This window comes from Rhineura floridana, chromosome 21 (genome assembly GCF_030035675.1).
Source record: "Rhineura floridana isolate rRhiFlo1 chromosome 21, rRhiFlo1.hap2, whole genome shotgun sequence".
Lineage (NCBI taxonomy): Eukaryota > Metazoa > Chordata > Lepidosauria > Squamata > Rhineuridae > Rhineura > Rhineura floridana.
The window spans coordinates 5,025,512-5,042,311 of NC_084500.1; the positions used below are offsets into that span (position 1 = coordinate 5,025,512).

Sequence of the window (16,800 nt, forward strand, 5' to 3'; positions counted from 1 at the left end):
AACCCAATTGTTGCTGAAATAAGAAGTGGTTTTCCTATATTTTTCTTTTAAAATGGCAATTAAGAAAGTGGCTGAGAATCTGGAAATAACTATGTTTCAGAAAATAATGGATGAGATTGAGATAACGAAAATTGAATTGAGTAAAATGAAGCAGGAGATTAAAGATATAAGGGTCCCTGTGAGAGAGGTGACCCTGGAAGGGGTCCCTGTGAGAGAGGAGACCCCGGAGATTGGAACAGGGGTCCCTGTGAGAGAGGAGACCCTGGAGACTGGAATAGGGGTCCCTGTGAGAGAGGAGATCCCGGAGATTGGAACAAACGTGGAACAGGAACAAGATTTGGAGTCTATGGACTTTAGAAATAAAATCTATTGTTTGGAACTCAATGTTATCTCTGAAGAAATTAATGAAGATTCTAGAGATAAAGTTATCAATGGCATGGATTATCTTCTGGACTGGAATGATGTGATGGAGCCCAATATAGAGAAAATCTATGGAATTAACTGCAGCCATGTGACAATGGAAAAACTTTTAAGAGATGACCCAGTGTATTTTGAAAAAAAGAACAGAGATATGATTTTACAGCAGTATTTCAGCAACCTATTCAGAATGGATGGCAAGAAAATATTTGGGATAGAGGTAATTCCCATCAGACTCTTACTATATGACTATGGCTTTGACAGCAAGATTATTATGGAATACTGATAATGGAAGATTGGATATTGAAATTACTGGATTTAACAAGACTACTGAAGATGGAAGATGGAAAATGGAACTAATAGAGATAATAGAACAATGGCTACTGAAATTACTGAACCTAACAGATTCTGATGTGATGGATTAATTGAAATGTTTATTTTGACTATGGTTATGACAATAAGATTATCATAATTAGTAATGAGATGGATTAATTGATATGCTTATCTGGAAAAAAAAATTGATAGATATATTTCTTAAAGAATTGAAATCTCTCTTTGACTTTTTGTGGAAAGAATAAAGTAATGTTTATGAGATTTGATGATTAAGTAAGATAACTACTGGAGGAAAGTGATTTTATAATATGACTTAAGAGACAGGATTGCTATATATTATAGACTTATAACTGATTTGATCTTTGACAAATGGGAAGTCAATATTTTACTCTTTATTTTTTATTTTTGTTTTTTTTTTCTTTTTTTCTTTTTGTTTAACTATTTTTGATTTTGTTTTTTGTCTTTGAATGTTTTATGATTTTGTCTTGTATGTTTTATGAAAATTTGAATAAAAATTATTGAAAAAAAAAAATAAATTTGAAGTTGAGGGTTGCCATACCAAAAAGATTGGGAACGATTGGTCCACAGGACTGCTTCAGGAGATAGGATGGAAATTCTTAGAAATGACTCTGTGGATAAATACAAAAGCAGTCGATAACTTGACTCTATTATTATCTTGATACAAAATAATAGTTTTTGTGGTTGGTATAATTCAAGTTAACATCATTTTTATTCTGGATACAAAGCAGCTGTAAAGCTAACTAGCAACATATTGTGTACACAAGAGAAACCACTTTTGGGCTTACATGTAGCTGGTGTCTTCAGATAGCAAATTAATGCAAGATGTCAGAGACTCTTCTACTCTATGTATTTTTAGAGATATAAAATGTCAGCCTTTGGCTCAGACTTCTGACAGCTTTGCTTCCAAATGGCAACACAGCTTATTCTCACATTAATTACAACTATTATTTTTCAGTTACCTACTATTGCCATCTGGGTCTTCAGGGGAAGACGAAGAACCAAGAGCTCATCAGTTTTGTAAGATGATATGTATTCCAGCAATATCAAATGTTTAGCCTTCAACATTTAGGTGATCCCTTTAGGCTCCAGTCCTGTACCACTTACTGGGTGTAAGCCCACTGAACTCAAAGAGACTTAGCAATCCTAACTTGGGACCTAGGAGGAGCAGAGCAGGAGATGCTCTACTGCATCTAGAGCCCTGCTGGCTAACGCTGGCTGGGACAGAAGGTGGGGTAGTTTCTTGTAATTTTCCACTATGCCAGCTCCAGGGAGAGTATCCTTCAATTGACAGTGGTCCTCTCCACCAGTGGCAACCAGTAGTGAGGCAACTACTTGCAATTATTAACCTCCTCACCCATCAACAACCAGCTGGTGATGGGATAGGATCATGCTGTTAATCTCTCTCTCCTTTCCCATTAGGAAGTTTTCAGGAAGACAACATAGACCTTTGACTTTGAAGAAAACCAGAAGAGACTAAAAATGTCCAAAATAACTACAGAACTCCTGTTGGAAAGAGCAGTGCCTAAATCTACAAGGCTGCGAAAGATCAAAACTCTGAAGTAAGTGCAGTGATCTGTATACAAAATCCCAGAGGTCTCCCTGCCTGTGAAGAAAAGGTAATCGCTGCAGTGTTAGCTCTTAGTAGTTCAGGTTGCTTAAACTATCACAATATTACTACACTTTCAGAGTAAATTCAGTTGCAAAAAAACACAAAACTCTTTAAGTGCAGAGTTAGGGCATGAAAACAGGATTAACTTCAGCATCCCAAATCACAGAAATGCAATATTGAGCAGACATTTCCAAGCAGTGCATGCTGCCAGACAAATATTTGCCTAATGAGAATGGAACCCTTTTCCAATTAGATACAATCCTTAAGATGCCTACTTTTCAGGTGGAGACTGGCGTTGTGATCTCTAAGAGAGTCTCGCCAAATAAGAGCCCTGCTGGCTCAGATCAATGGTCCATCTAGTCCAGCATCATGTTTCACACAGTAGTCAATGTGATGCCACCAAGAAGCCCACAAGCAGGGCATTAAGGCAGTTGCCCTCCTCCCTCCCTTTGAATATGAGAGGTTCTCCTCACCTATCATATTTACAAACGGACAGCTCAGTTTCCTGCTGTTTATCCTGTTTAGATTGTAGGTTCTTGATAAATTCACAAACTATTTCTGGCCTTAACTGTTCATTGGCTACCACTGCTTATAGTTTTTATTTGTAGGGTTTTGAACATTCCATATCCCGGTTTAGATCTTCTGGGTTGAATCTTGGTACTGAAAATTGTGGGGTGGGGGAGTGGTGCCTTGCTGAGCCTAGTTGCAAATTAATCACTAAAGAACTGGACAGCAGATATTTTCTGTCCCTAGACCCTGATGCTTTTACTTTGGGAATTTCTTCCTCCCCCTTCCGTCACTAATAAATTTACTAATAAAAAAAGCTAACATGGAGTAGACACATTTACTACACCAACATAAATAATGAATATATGGATGTACATTACCACTAAATTTACCATTCCAAAACCAGTTTTTTACAAGTTAATTTTTGCACATTTGATTTTTGCATTTGATTTTTGCAGGCCCAGGTATAATATGTATGTTTAAGCTTTACAGCTATATCCCAGATTCTGTGAAACCAATCTAATAGAAATGGAGCCATTTTCTTTTTTCAGTACATGGCTATTGACATTTTTGCCACTGTGGATATATGTATAATAATCTCAACATCCCATTTGGGATGTCTTAGTTAGCATGAAGTATTGCAAAATGTTTGATGTCATGAGGATTGGTGGTGTATAGAATCTTTTTCCTCCCCAGCCTGTCCAGGTTGCAAATAACAACTGAAGACTTGGAACCGCAGTTATTTTCTCATCTCCGCCACCTCCAAGAACTTGACCTCTCTGACAATTTACTAGAGCGGCTCCCTGACAATCTCAGTTTGCCAAACCTCCGCATCCTAAACTGCGACAACAACCACCTGGAAGATGTAACGGCTCTGCAGCAGTTTCCACAGTTAGAGGAGCTGACCTATGTGAATAATGTATACCTGACAGTAAGTACAGTATTTGACAATTAACAGGGTTTCTAGGGCTTGCTGGGCTTCCAGTCGTACCCTGAGGCAGTGTTTAAAAACTTCCAATAGACGAAGGCATTCATCAGTCTTGCACAAGAGGTTTAGCAATGTAATAGTAATGTAATAGTTGTATCTTATTATTTATGAAGCACCGATAATAACTAAGTGCTGTGCAGAAAGACTGAAAGACACAAGCTTATTTATCGAATTCATACAAAGTAGGCTCAGTCAGTGTTTTCTGAAATCTCCATTTCAGTGTTCAGGTTATGGTGGGCGAGGTGGGAGGTAAGGAGTCTCTTAATTAAATCCACAAGTCCACTCCAGCCTTAACTCAAGCCTCAGGTGAGAGATATTTTAAGATTCCTGAAGGAGGGGTTGTTGCACATTGAAGCAGCAGACTTCAGGTCTTTTATTGGCCCTTGCTGTCAAAGTCCACAGGTCTCTGGAGTCGCACCCTCACATAAAACTGTTCCTCAGAGGGATGTCTCTAATAAGCCAGCCTATTGTTCATCATTTTGCTTCCTTGAAACTGCACATAGTGCTCAGAGCATTGACCCAGGAGTGTCTCCAGTCGGTTGTATTCAGAGTTCTTTCTCTAGTTATCGTCACTTCTGCATACTACATATCAAAGTTGACTTTGGGGTCATAACACCTGTGGGTCAGAACTGGGAGCAGAGTTACAGAAGCTGGCTGTCCTATTCAATCTTGTACGGTGTGATCTGAGCGGTGGGAATGTGATAACCCACTCCTATAAGCCTTTTGGAAGGAATATTCACAGTAAATAGCCAGCTATCTGGTCTCTGCAATGATCAGTGACATCTGATGCAGAGATGTGGCAAAATTAATCACTCTCAGCACAGGCTGAATGGAAAGTGGCAAGCTGGAGCAGGAAACTGCAGAGATGAGCCAGTGTGGCGTTGTGATTAGAGCATCAGACCAGTGCTGAGGAGACCTGAGCTTAAATCCCCACTCAGCCATGAAGCTTACTAGTTGGCGTTGGGCTATTCACTATTGCTCAGCGTAGCTTACCTCACAGGGTTGTTGTGATTTAAAAAAGTGGCCAGGGGCAACCATATACAGTATGGTACTTTGAGTTCCTTGGAGGAATGTATAGTTTATGGCTTCCAATTGAGAATATAATAGCTCCTTCAAAATCCTTAGTATTCTCTGTCTGTCAAATTTAGAATCATAGAATAGTAGAGTTGGAAGGGGCCTATAAGGCCATCAAGTCCAACCCCCTGCTCAATGCAGGAATCCAAATCAAAGTATTTCTAGCTCTTTGGGCTATAGAGAAAATATGACTTTTCTGAATGCCTCATTCTGGGAGTGTGAGTGGGACTGTCATCAAATCACAGATGAAGGAAAGGACAATAACATCTATCAGTACCTCAAGCCTTTTAGAACCAACCTTATTACAATCCCAGTAAATCATTAATTTGGCAGTTAGCTTTTGCCCCTGTTGAGCCATTTCATTACCCCTTGGGTTATACTCAGGGAAAGATCAGTAGTGAATCCAAGAGCTGTGTCCCTCATCAGTTCTTCCCCCACTCTCCTCATGGAGTAGAGAATGGAAACTTCCAGGTTTATCCTGAATGCAGGATCAACCTGTCCCTGCAAAATTAAAAACCCATTTTGTTGCTGCTGCTGTTGTGAGTGAGTTATTACTGTTGGGTGGACTTTAGAGAAACTAAAATACTTTGAGTTGGTCTTAGACTGATCTTAGAGTTAGAATGGGTTTAAATGGCCACCTTTCCAACATGATTCCAAGGCAGGGCTATCTGCTAGTCCCTTTTTTGTTTAATTTCAGTATAAATAACATTGCCCAGGATCTCCAAGGGTCTCAGTATTTTTCTTCTACAATTGTTGACTGTAAGCTTTCCATACTGCTCTGTGCAGATGACACGGCCCTTGTTTCCACTACTATGATAGGTATGATGCATCTGCTCAGACCTTGGATTATTTTGTAAAACAGAATTCCTTACTTTGAACTATGCTAAAATTAATTGATGGATTGATTAATCACTAAAAGACTGCACTTAGATAAGTGGAAAATAGACAATATAAATGTATAACAAGTTAAGGATTTTAAGTGTCTGGGGATTCATTTCAGCAAGAGTTATTCTTGGGCAGGGCATTTGGAATCTGCAAGTCTCTCAACTCTACAAGTAGCCATGCTGTTAACCTTTACTCATCTCTGAGGTGGTGAATTGGTACCTCCAGTACGTAAGAGTTTTTAAAAAGGTAATCCCACAAGCAATGTATGGTGCAGAAATGTGGGGCTATCAAACTGGAAACCATTCAAAAAATTTTGTGTGATCACTCTTGAACCTCCCACATAGCACTCCTTTGATCATGAAATTAGAGGTCCCCCCCATTTTGTCCACAATTTAATCTGCTTTGCCTTGCTTTACAGTATATGCCAGGTAGAAGGTTGACCACAAAATGTTATTTGGAGCAAATCTCTAATAGATTTGTACAAATGTGGAACCCTTATAGTCAAATGTGGACTGATTGTTGATGTCCTCAAGGTTGCCGTATAATTGCAAAGCAGTGTATTAAAGATAAAGTTAAAGAGTGGGGCCTTCTATTAGCTAGATATCAACTCCTAACTATGCAGTTTTCTCCATTTTATTCTGTGAAATCTGATTATGGTTTTCCAGATTACTTGTTGTAGATACCGCTTGATGTATCGAGGAAGGCATTTATGTTTTTGAGATTTAAAACTGTGCCTACAACATATTTCAATGGGAGACATGCCAGAATATTTGTACATTGCCATTTGTGTATCTGAACCAGAGAGAGGTGGAAAGCATTGTTCATTATGTTCTGTATTGTTCCCTGTGTAATTCTCCTAGACACAGGTTTCTCAGAGGAATTCTCCAGGAGGTTTCCTTTTGGAATAATAAGGAGTAATTTGTGGGGTTTTTTTATGATGGAGATAAATACGCTGCATATATGGTTTCTATATTTGCCTTAGCAGCCCAACAGATCAGACAAAATTTCATTGTACAACATGTGGTCCTGTGTACTAGGGATCACTTATGCTAAAGTGTACTTCTGTACAGTTTGTACAAGTACCAATGGTTTCTAACAAATAAATTTGACTGACTGGTTGACTGACTGTCTTGATCAATTAAGTACCTTTTGTGGATTCATATGAATGACAGATATTTCTTTAAACGTCAAGTTTATTTTTGTGATATTAAAGACCAAGGGTTGTATTCAATTAAGTCCTACTCAAAGTAGACCCATTAAAATTAACAAACCTAAGTTGTTAATGTGCATTAACTCCAGTGGGTCTTCTCTGAGTAGGACTTGCATTGTATACCACTCCAAATGTGTTTTTCAAGGAATGCTTTGAATCCTAAAATCTGCATTGCTAGCTAATCCTGTTAGTGTTCGCAACAGGTGGGCTACATACAATGTAGGAAATGTTTTATTTGGAATACAGATTGGTAAGATTTGTTCACATAACATCTTGTGTGCCTGATTTCTCCCCCCCCCCCCCCAGTCCAGCGATGACTATAAGGTCATGTTTCTTCTGCGAAATCTCCGGCAACTGAATGGAAAGGATGTCACCAAGCTAGCCAATCACGTGAGAGTTGTCAATAGTCGAGAGCTGACCAATAGGGTAAGCCATGTGATGGTGATATTTATTATTTCTTGAGAGCCTAAAAGAAAATTCTACAATCTTTTTTTTAGAAGTTGTACAATATAAATAATAAAATTAACATTGACAAAATCCAGCTGATAGGCTTACAATTTTAAATAAAAATGACACATTATGAAGATGGTGATGATGACTTGTCCTTCACCAGTAGGTTCTAGGGCGGGTTGCAAGAGTTTAAAATTCAGTATTAAAAACAGTTAAAACAAATTACAGCCACAGGATAGGATGGGTCCTGAAAACACACATCTCAGGTGTTAAAGGTCAGGGTGAAGAGATGTGTCTTCAGCATTTGCCAGAAACTATACAGTGAAAGTGCCAGATGCAGTGGTGTGTGTGTGTGTATGGGGCGCAATTTCAAAGCTTAGGGCTGCCACAAAGCATGCCCTCTCCTGAGGCCCCCCCAAACTTCTGAGGGCCGCAGAATTACCAAGAGGGACCCCTTTGCTGATCATATCACCCAAGAGGGTCTGTAGAGAAGGGGGTGGCCTCTCAGATGTTTGGGGCCTAAGTTGTTAATGGCTTTAAACATTAGCGTCATCACCTTCAATTAAACTCAGAAATGAACATGAGGTAAAAGAAGGAAGGAGCTGGTATGAAAAGACAATGGCAATAATATGTTAGCAGATCAGACAATGCCTAGGAATTTGTATTATCCGTAAATGGGGTGTAGAGCCTGTAGGGCTTATTGGTTAAAGTGTCGGCCTAGGACTGGAGAGACCAAGGTTCTAATCCTTGTTCAGCTGCGAAACTCACCACAGTGACCTTGAGCAGCCACTTTCTCTCAGCCTAGCCCACCACATAGGGCTGTTGGCGATGATACAGTGGGTGAGTGGGAGGGGAGCTATTTACACCACCTGAACTCCTTGAAGAAAAGGCTGGATGTAAATGTAATAAATAAATAAATGGTGCAAAAATACTTCTACAGCTTTGACCTTCATTGCAGATATCTCTGAGAAGCAGGTTTACATACCCCAGTAATTAGATTAATCTTAGGTTGCTTAGGAAATTTAGGCTGCAGCCCTTTACCCACTTAAGAGGGAGTAACCCCACTGAAAACACTGGGACATACTTCTGAGTAGACATGTTTAGTGCTGCACTGTTAGAAGTGTGTTATCTTTGAGGAGGAGAATACCCCATCTCCCATGGGTTCAACAGACATAATTTATTGACATTACGTTCATACCAAAATCCAAGAGACAAAAATTCTTATTTATGTATGTATGTATGTATGAGATTTGCTAGACGCCCATCTGGCAGAGGTTAATCTGCCACTCTGGGCGACTTACAACCAAACACAAGTACATTCCATATAGACATAATCAGAATCCTAAAAATTAGAAATTAAAAATTAAAAGCTTAAACATTTAAACCCCACAAGATCTGCAATCTGCCAGCCTAAATTTGAATTTAACCCCCCAAGACCTGCAGTCTGCCAGCCTAATCCCCTTCCCACGCCTGGGTAAAGAGCCAGGTCTTCAAGGTCCGCCAAAAGCATAGCAGGGAGGGGGCCTGACGGAGGTCAGTTGGCGACAAATTCCAAAGCGTAGGAGCCACGATAGAAAAGGCTCTAGACCTTGTCCTCACCAACCTCGCCTCTTTTACTGGAAGTATAAGAAGTGAGCCATTCAAGGACGATCTTGTAAGCCGGTGCCCCCGGAGCGAGTAAAGGTGACTCTTTAAATAGAGTGCGCTGGCCTCATGAAGAGCCTTATAAGTTAAAGCCAGGATCTTGAATTTGGCCCACGCAACCACAGGTAGCCAGTGCAATTCCTTAAGGACTGGGGTGATATGGTCACGGCGGCGACTGCCCTTAATCAGGCGAGCCGCTGGATTCTGCACTAGTTGCAGCTTACGAACCGTAGTCATAACTATTTCTCTTTCTTTTAGACAAGAACAGAACAAGTTTTAGTGAAACTTAGCCTGAGGATCATTGCATAGCAAGCAAAAAAAAAAAAATTTAAGGAGCTTAGTCTTAATCTCAGAATCTTAAATCTGATAAAAGATGCTCTAGAGGCCCGTCAGGTGAGGAACATCATTGCCTTTACATCTTTGCTTCTGCTGCATCCTGCCCTTTCTCTGGGCGTATGTAAAAGCCTTGAAGACACTGACCTTTGGGGCTGTATCTTGGCAACATCTACATTTATTTATTTGAAACATTTATATTTAGCTTTTCCAACAATAGACTAATAGTTTAAAATGCTATGCATTATAACACAAACAACAATAACTGAACAGGAGACAACTTCCAATAAAAAAAGCAAAGAGTTTGCAGATTAAAAGCCATTGCCAAAAACTTGGGCACATGAAAATATGTTCAGTTAGCACTTCACAGATAGCAATGTTGGGTGTCTGATGAATATGCCTAGGGACCATAGTGTGGCTGCTCCTATAGCTTTGTTTCTAGTCACTACCCATCACCTGAGGCAAGTCACAGCCACAGGAATAGGCTTTACACTATTTACAGTATTTATTATTTATTTATTTTTAAAACTTATATACCGCCCGACTAGCAATAGCTCTCTGGGCGGTGAACATAAATACAATAAAATACAGGAAAATACAAAAGCATCACAATCTAAAATCAAATTTCACAATCTAAAAACTGCATAACTAAGATCAAATTACAAACATTACCATCATTAAACAAAAAATTAAAATGCCTCGGAGAAGAGAAAGGTTTTAACTTGGCACCGAAAGGATGATAGGGTCGGTGCCAAGAGCACCTCCTCGGGGAGACTATTCCATAGTTCGGGGGCCACCACTGAGAAGGCCCTTGATCTTGTTACCACCCTCCGGGCCTCCCTATGGGTCGGGACCCGGAGGAGGGCCTTCGTAGCAGACCGTAGTGTACGAGCTGGTTCATAATGGGAGAGGCGTTCTGACAGATATCGTGGTCCCACGCTGTATAAGGCTTTGTAGGTTAATACCAACACTTTGAATCTGGCCCAGAAGCGTATTGGAAGCCAGTGCAAGCGGGCCAGAACAGGTGTTATATGGTCCGATCGCTTCGTTCTTGTTAGCAGTCTGGCCGCCGCATTTTGCACCAGCTGTAGCTTCCGAACCGTCTTCAGAGGTAGCCCTACGTAGAGCGCATTACAGTAATCCAAACGTGAGGTTACCAGAGCATGTACTACTGATGTAAGATCCTCCTTACTCAGGTAGGGACGTAGCTGGGCTACCAACCAAAGTTGGTAGAACGCATTCCGTGCCACCGAGGCTACATGAGCCTCAAGTGACAGGGAAGAGTCTAGAACAACTCCCAGACTACGAACCTGTTCCTTTAGGGGCAGTGTAACCCCATCCAGGACAGCATATGTATCCACCATCTGATTGGATAAACCATCCACCAACAGCATCTCAGTCTTACCAGGATTGAGTCTCAGTTTGTTAGTTCTCATCCAGTCCATTGTCGCGTCCAGGCAACGGTTCAGCACATTGACCGCCTCACCTGAAGAGGATGAAAAGGAGAAGTAGAGCTGCGTGTCATCAGCGTACTGGTGACAACGCACTCCAAAACTCCTGATGACCACACCCAATGGCTTCATATAGATGTTAAAAAGCATGGGAGACAAAACCGAACCCTGTGGGACTCCGCATTGGAGTGCCCATGGTGTCGAGCAATGTTCCCCAAGCACTATCTTCTGGAGACGGCCCGCCAAGTAGGAGCGGAACCACTGCCACGCAGTGCCTCCAACTCCCAACGCCACAAGCCTCTCCAGAAGGATACCATGGTTGATGGTATCAAAAGCCGCTGAGAGATCAAGGAGAATCAACAGAGTTACACTCCCTCTGTCTCTTTCCCGGCATAGGTCATCAAACAGGGCGACCAAGGCTGTCTCAGTGCCGAAACCAGGACTGAAACCCGATTGAAATGGATCTAGTTAATCGGTTTCATCCAATAGCGCCTGGAGCTGGTCAGCAACCACTCGTTCCAAGATCTTGCCCAGGAATGGAACGTTCGCCATTGGTCTGTAGCTGCTGAAATCCTCTGGGTCCAGGGAAGGCTTTTTCAGGAGTGGTCTCACTGCTGCCTCTTTCAGACAACCGGGGACCACTCCCTCTCGCAAGGAGGCATTTATCACTTCCTTGGCCCAGCCAACTGTTCCCTCCTTGCTAGTTTTTATTAGCCAAGAGGGGCAAGGATCTAGTACCGAAGTGGTTGCACGTACTTGTCCAAGCACCTTGTCCACGTCCTCGAACTGAATCGACTGAAACTCATCCAACAAAACATGATAAGACTGTGCTCCAGACACCTCACTAGGGTTAACTGCTATAAAATGAGAGTCTAGGTCCCGACGGATGTGTAAGATCTTATGCTGGAAGTGCTCAGCAAACTCATTGCAGCGGGCCACCGATGTATCTACAGTGTCCTGCAGGCCTAGATGGAGTAGCCCTCGGACGACTCTAAAAAGCTCCGCTGGGCGGGAGAGAGATGCCTTAATAGTGGCGGCGAAGTGTTGTTTTTTCGCCGCCCTCACCGCTCCTACATACCGCTTGGTGGAAGCACAGACCAGTGCATAATTGCATTCGTCAGGAGTTTGTCTCCATCTCCATTCAAGCCGCCTCCTATCTTGTTTCATAGCTCTCAACTCTGGAGTATACCAAGGAGCTGAATGAGCTCTGCAAAGGAGAGGGCGCGCAGGAGCGATCGTGTCAACAGCCCGGGCCATCTCCGCATTCCACAGATTAGCTAGGGCTTCGACAGGAGCGCCGGTCCTGTCAGCTGGAAAAACCCCCAGAGCCCTTTGAAAACCTTCAGGATTCATTAGTCTCCGGGAATACCCCGCTATACGGACCTTCACTTAACGTACACTCGCTTTTACGGACATACTCCATACTCCACCATGCCCCTGTTTACGTACGCTTGCTTCACACTTACGGACACTTAACGGTGCGTGGGGGTGGAAATAGATGCGATCGCACCACCGCAAATCAGCTGGGAGGCGCGATCGCGATCAGCTGAGAGGCGCAGCAGCGCAGCAGGAGAGGCTTTAGCGTGGGGCTTTGAGGCTCCGCATGAAGGAGAGGTAAGAAAAGTTTTAAAAGGTAGTGCTTCACTTTAAGGACATTTTTGGTTTTTGTACTTGCTCTGGTCCTATTGAGTATGTTAATGCGAGGTATTCTTGTATATGTACAAACATACATATATATATATATAGTTCAATATGCTTATTTCTTTTTCTAGGTCACTGCTCACTGGGGGAAAAACTTCCGGAATCAGCTACCTAAAACACTGTCCCCTGAGCAGTTGAAATCAATCAGGAAAAAATTCATCAGGTCTGCACAAGCCCACGTAGCATATGGACCCAGCTCGCTCAGCGACTTCACCCGATGGCGGGTAAATTCAGTCCCATTCATCCTTTGCAGCCCTTTGTACACTGCAGCATTTGATACCTAGCACAGAATCTTGCTTAATTGGTTTAAGAGTTCTTTCAAGGCAACACTATCCAGCTGTGCAGATAAGTAACCCAAATTTGTTGGTCCAGGAGAAAAAAATCTGTTGACCCCAAAACAGCTCAGTGACTCTGAATTTTGCACAGGCAAGAGGACCAAAATTTGCATGTTTTGTGAATAAGCCATTAAAACGAGGATTGGTTGATGAATTGGCTTGTGAAATTAACATGAAAATTAAAGCATCCACACCTCCATTCTCTACATTTTTCTGCCTTTGTATTGGGATGGAAGTGGGGAGAAATACTTCTGCAGGTCTCCTTCTGTGTTCAGTTTATTGTTGTTAATGTCCTCTGATCATGACAACAGGGCTATCCTGCCAAATTCTTGATTTAAAGGTTGAAGTGGCTGATCTGTTAGACTGCTAAAAAGGCAGAGAAACTTTCTTCTTGGTGCTGCAGTCTTGATAATGGATGCTTTCAAAGTATGTTCTACTAAAAGAACTGGGAACAATATTAACTTTCAAGTAAATGTACTTAGGAATCGAGATGTAAAGTCTTGCATTCTCTGTAGTTGCAAATAGCTATTACTGCTGTAGTTTAATGCTTATATCACGCCCACCACAACATGACAGAGTCTTTATACATACAGAGCATTTGCAGCCTCTCTTAGTCAGGCATTCTGTCTGATAAAGAGTTCTGTGCGTCTTGAAAATGTGGCTCCTGAGGAGATTTTTAGTTGTTGCAGTTTTTTAATTTTCTTTTTTAGGTGAGTAAGGAGAGACATACTAGAGGTGCGGAGAAAGTGGATATCGATATATCTTTTTTCTCCCTCTCATGTAATGCTAGAATCCGTAGTCATCCAGCGAAGCTGAATTAAGATTCAGGACACACACAAAAAAATACTTCTTCACAAAGCATAGTTAAAACTTTGGAACTTGCTACCGCAAGATGTAGGAATGCTCTCCAACTTGGATGGCTTTAGAAGGAGGGTAGATAAGTTCATGGAGGATAAGGCTATTAGAAGCTAAAATGGTGAAACTGAGGTTATCATACTTTGGACACATAAGGAGAAGACGTGATTCACTAGAAAAGACAATAATGCTGGGAGAAACAGAAGGGAGTAGAAAAAGAGGAAGGCCAAACAAGAGATGGATTGATTCCATAAAGGAAGTCGCAGACCTGAACTTACGAGATCTGAACAGGGTGGTTCACGACGGATGCTCTTGGCTGATTCATAGGGTCGCCATAAGTCGTAGTCGGCTTGAAGGCTCATAACAACAAGGCGATCAATGTTCATCATGGCTTATGTGTTCCTGCCCATGTCGAAGGGGGCGTGCCTCTGAACACCAGCTGCTGGGGAGCACCAGTGGGGAGAGTGCTGTTGTGTTTGGGTCCTGCTTGCAAGCTTCCCATTGGAGCATCTGGTAGGCCACTGTGAAACAGGACACTGGACTAGATGGGCTCTTTTTGGCCTGATCCAGCAGGGCTCTTCTTGTGTTCTTACAAGAGAGATCATGCTGGCTTTTTCTCTGCCAGCCAGCGATTATACCGGCTGGCACACACATCCTCCTAAGCGTAATTGGCATTCTTGCAGAAAAAAAATGAAACAGTCAACATGTTTTCAAGGCTAATGGCCACAAGACAGCTTTTATGTTATCAAGGTTGCTGTGCCCATTAGATCAGCCCCACTTTCTTGAAACTCAGGTCAGGTGTTGATTGAAGAAGAGTGAGCAGATCTAACATCAGAGTGATTCACTGGCAGCCAATAGGACTGGTTTAGTCTCTGGGCTCTCAAATTAACATAAGAAAAGATGGGGGCTCTTTATTGCTTGTCAGATTCATTTCTACAACTGAAAAAGATAGCTGGAATTTATTCCCCAGGGAAAGTTTGGCTCTGGGTCAATTGTAAAGTGGTCACAGGAACCACTGATGTACTGTACTAGTTACAGAGCAAAATGGAAATGGACTGCCTTCAAGTCCATTCCGACTTACAGCAACCCTATGAATAGGGTTTTCTTGTTAAGTGGTATTCAGAGGGGTTTTCCCATAGCCTCCCTCTGAGGCTGAGAGGCAGTTATTGGCCCAAGGTCACGCAGTGAGCTTCATGGCTGTGTGCGGATTTGAACCCTGGTCTCCCAGGTCATAGTCCCAGCACCTGAACCATTACACCACACTGGCTCTCCTCAAAAGACTCAGAAAAACTGTATACCTATGCAGTTAAGAGAATCCGGAACAGAGTATAAGCCTACAACATTGGAAAAGAAAACCATGATCTCTTCCATCATTTTTAGAGCCCAGGAAGAAGGAGAGGTGAGATTATAAGCTTGGAGTATTCTTTTTGATTCTGTTTCTTTTGGAAGCAGGCTAAAAACTCTTGCACCTCAGGGTATCAGACCTGCAAGGTCAGCTAGGTAGGAGTTTTCAATAGATGTGTGTTGAGCTGGGGATCTCCTAGCTTGACTGGCAGAGAAGAGAGTAAAAGGATTCTGTTTGACCTCTGAATCTAAAATGTGCTTTGCAATCAAAAGTCTTACTTAACAGAATAATCTCTCTCTCTCTCTCTCTCTCTCTCTCTCTCTCGTGTGTGTGTGTGAGTGTGTGTGTGTGGTTAGTTTAACTGGGTCTCTTCAAATCATTTCTGGTGTGAAGTATTAGCTGGATGTTTCAGTTGAAAGGTATGTCTTTTTGGATGTGAAGTATTAGCTGGATGAGTTCTTAGATATGTACATTTAAGTATACGTTGTAAAACGCATTCTCCTTTCTGTGTTTTGCCATTTCATATAAGCAGACTCTCTAAATGTGCTGCTTTTTGTTTGTGTTTATACGTAAACATTTTTGTTCATTCCCCCTTTCAAAGAATCTGTCTCCTTGTGAGTTTGCTCAGTGAAGGAAGATGGACAAACAACAAACCTCCCCACCCCCATCCTCTCCTCTTGGGAGATAATATTATTTTTAAAAAGTTACAACTGTGTGATTTCTTATATTCTTGCCCTTCCTTTCCCTCCAGGAGGAACAGGTATCCCACTTTGGGAGAATAGCCTTTTTAGTTTTAGCATTTTTAGGCATACCATTTACTTTAACAAGTAACTAATTTCTAGTGGGTTACAAACTGGTCTCATGCCCAAAGTGCATTCAGAAGAGAATTTGAAAGAGAGGCTGGAATCCACCCTTGCGCAGTTTGGGAGGGAATTATCTTAAGAACATAAGAACATAAGAAGAGCCTGCTGGATCAGGCCAGTGGCCCATCTAGTCCAGCATCCTGTTCTCACAGTGGCCAACCAGGTGCCTGGGGAAAGCCCGCAAGCAGGACCTGAGTGCAAGAACACTCTCCCCTCCTGAGGCTTCCGGCAACTGGTTTTCAGAAGCATGCTGCCTCTGACTAGGGTGGCAGAGCACAGCCATCATGGCTAGTAGCCATTGATAGCCCTGTCCTCCATGAATTTGTCTAATCTTCTTTTAAAGCCGTCCAAGCTGGTGGCCATTACTGCATCTTGTGGGAGCAAATTCCATAGTTTAACTATGCGCTGAGTAAAGAAGTACTTCCTTTTGTCCGTCCTGAATCTTCCAACATTCAGCTTCTTTGAATGTCCACGAGTTCTAGTATTATGAGAGAGGGAGAAGAACTTTTCTCTGTCCACTTTCTCAATGCCATGCATAATTTTATACACTTCTATCATGTCTCCTCTGACCCGCCTTTTCTCTAAACTAAAAAGCCCCAAATGCTGCAACCTTTCCTCGTAAGGGAGTCGCTCCATCCCCTTGATCATTCTGGTTGCCCTCTTCTTAAATTCTTAAATTCATAAACCTTATGTTTATATTTCCTCCATTATTTGCTATTTGTTCTCTTTATTCTGATGAAAGTTAGAACATTGGACTATGACCTGGGAGACCCGGGTTC

General features: G+C 42.0%; 1 protein-coding gene across 3 annotated transcripts in view; it reads left to right on the forward strand.

The window, feature by feature from the left end:
* LRWD1 (leucine rich repeats and WD repeat domain containing 1) overlaps window positions 1-16,800 on the forward strand; it is a 56,624-nt gene that overhangs the window by 17,340 nt on the left and 22,484 nt on the right. For 2 of the 3 annotated variants that reach the window (XM_061604582.1, XM_061604580.1), the window contains exons 2-5: window positions 2,191-2,330; window positions 3,584-3,818; window positions 7,351-7,470; window positions 12,695-12,847. In XM_061604582.1, coding sequence (XP_061460566.1) covers window positions 2,251-2,330; window positions 3,584-3,818; window positions 7,351-7,470; window positions 12,695-12,847 — 588 coding nt within the window. In that variant the 5' untranslated portion in view covers window positions 2,191-2,250. Of the gene's footprint in view, window positions 1-1,726; window positions 1,789-2,190; window positions 2,331-3,583; window positions 3,819-7,350; window positions 7,471-12,694; window positions 12,848-16,800 lie in introns of all 3 variants that reach the window. The other variant, XM_061604581.1, reaches the window with a different exon arrangement.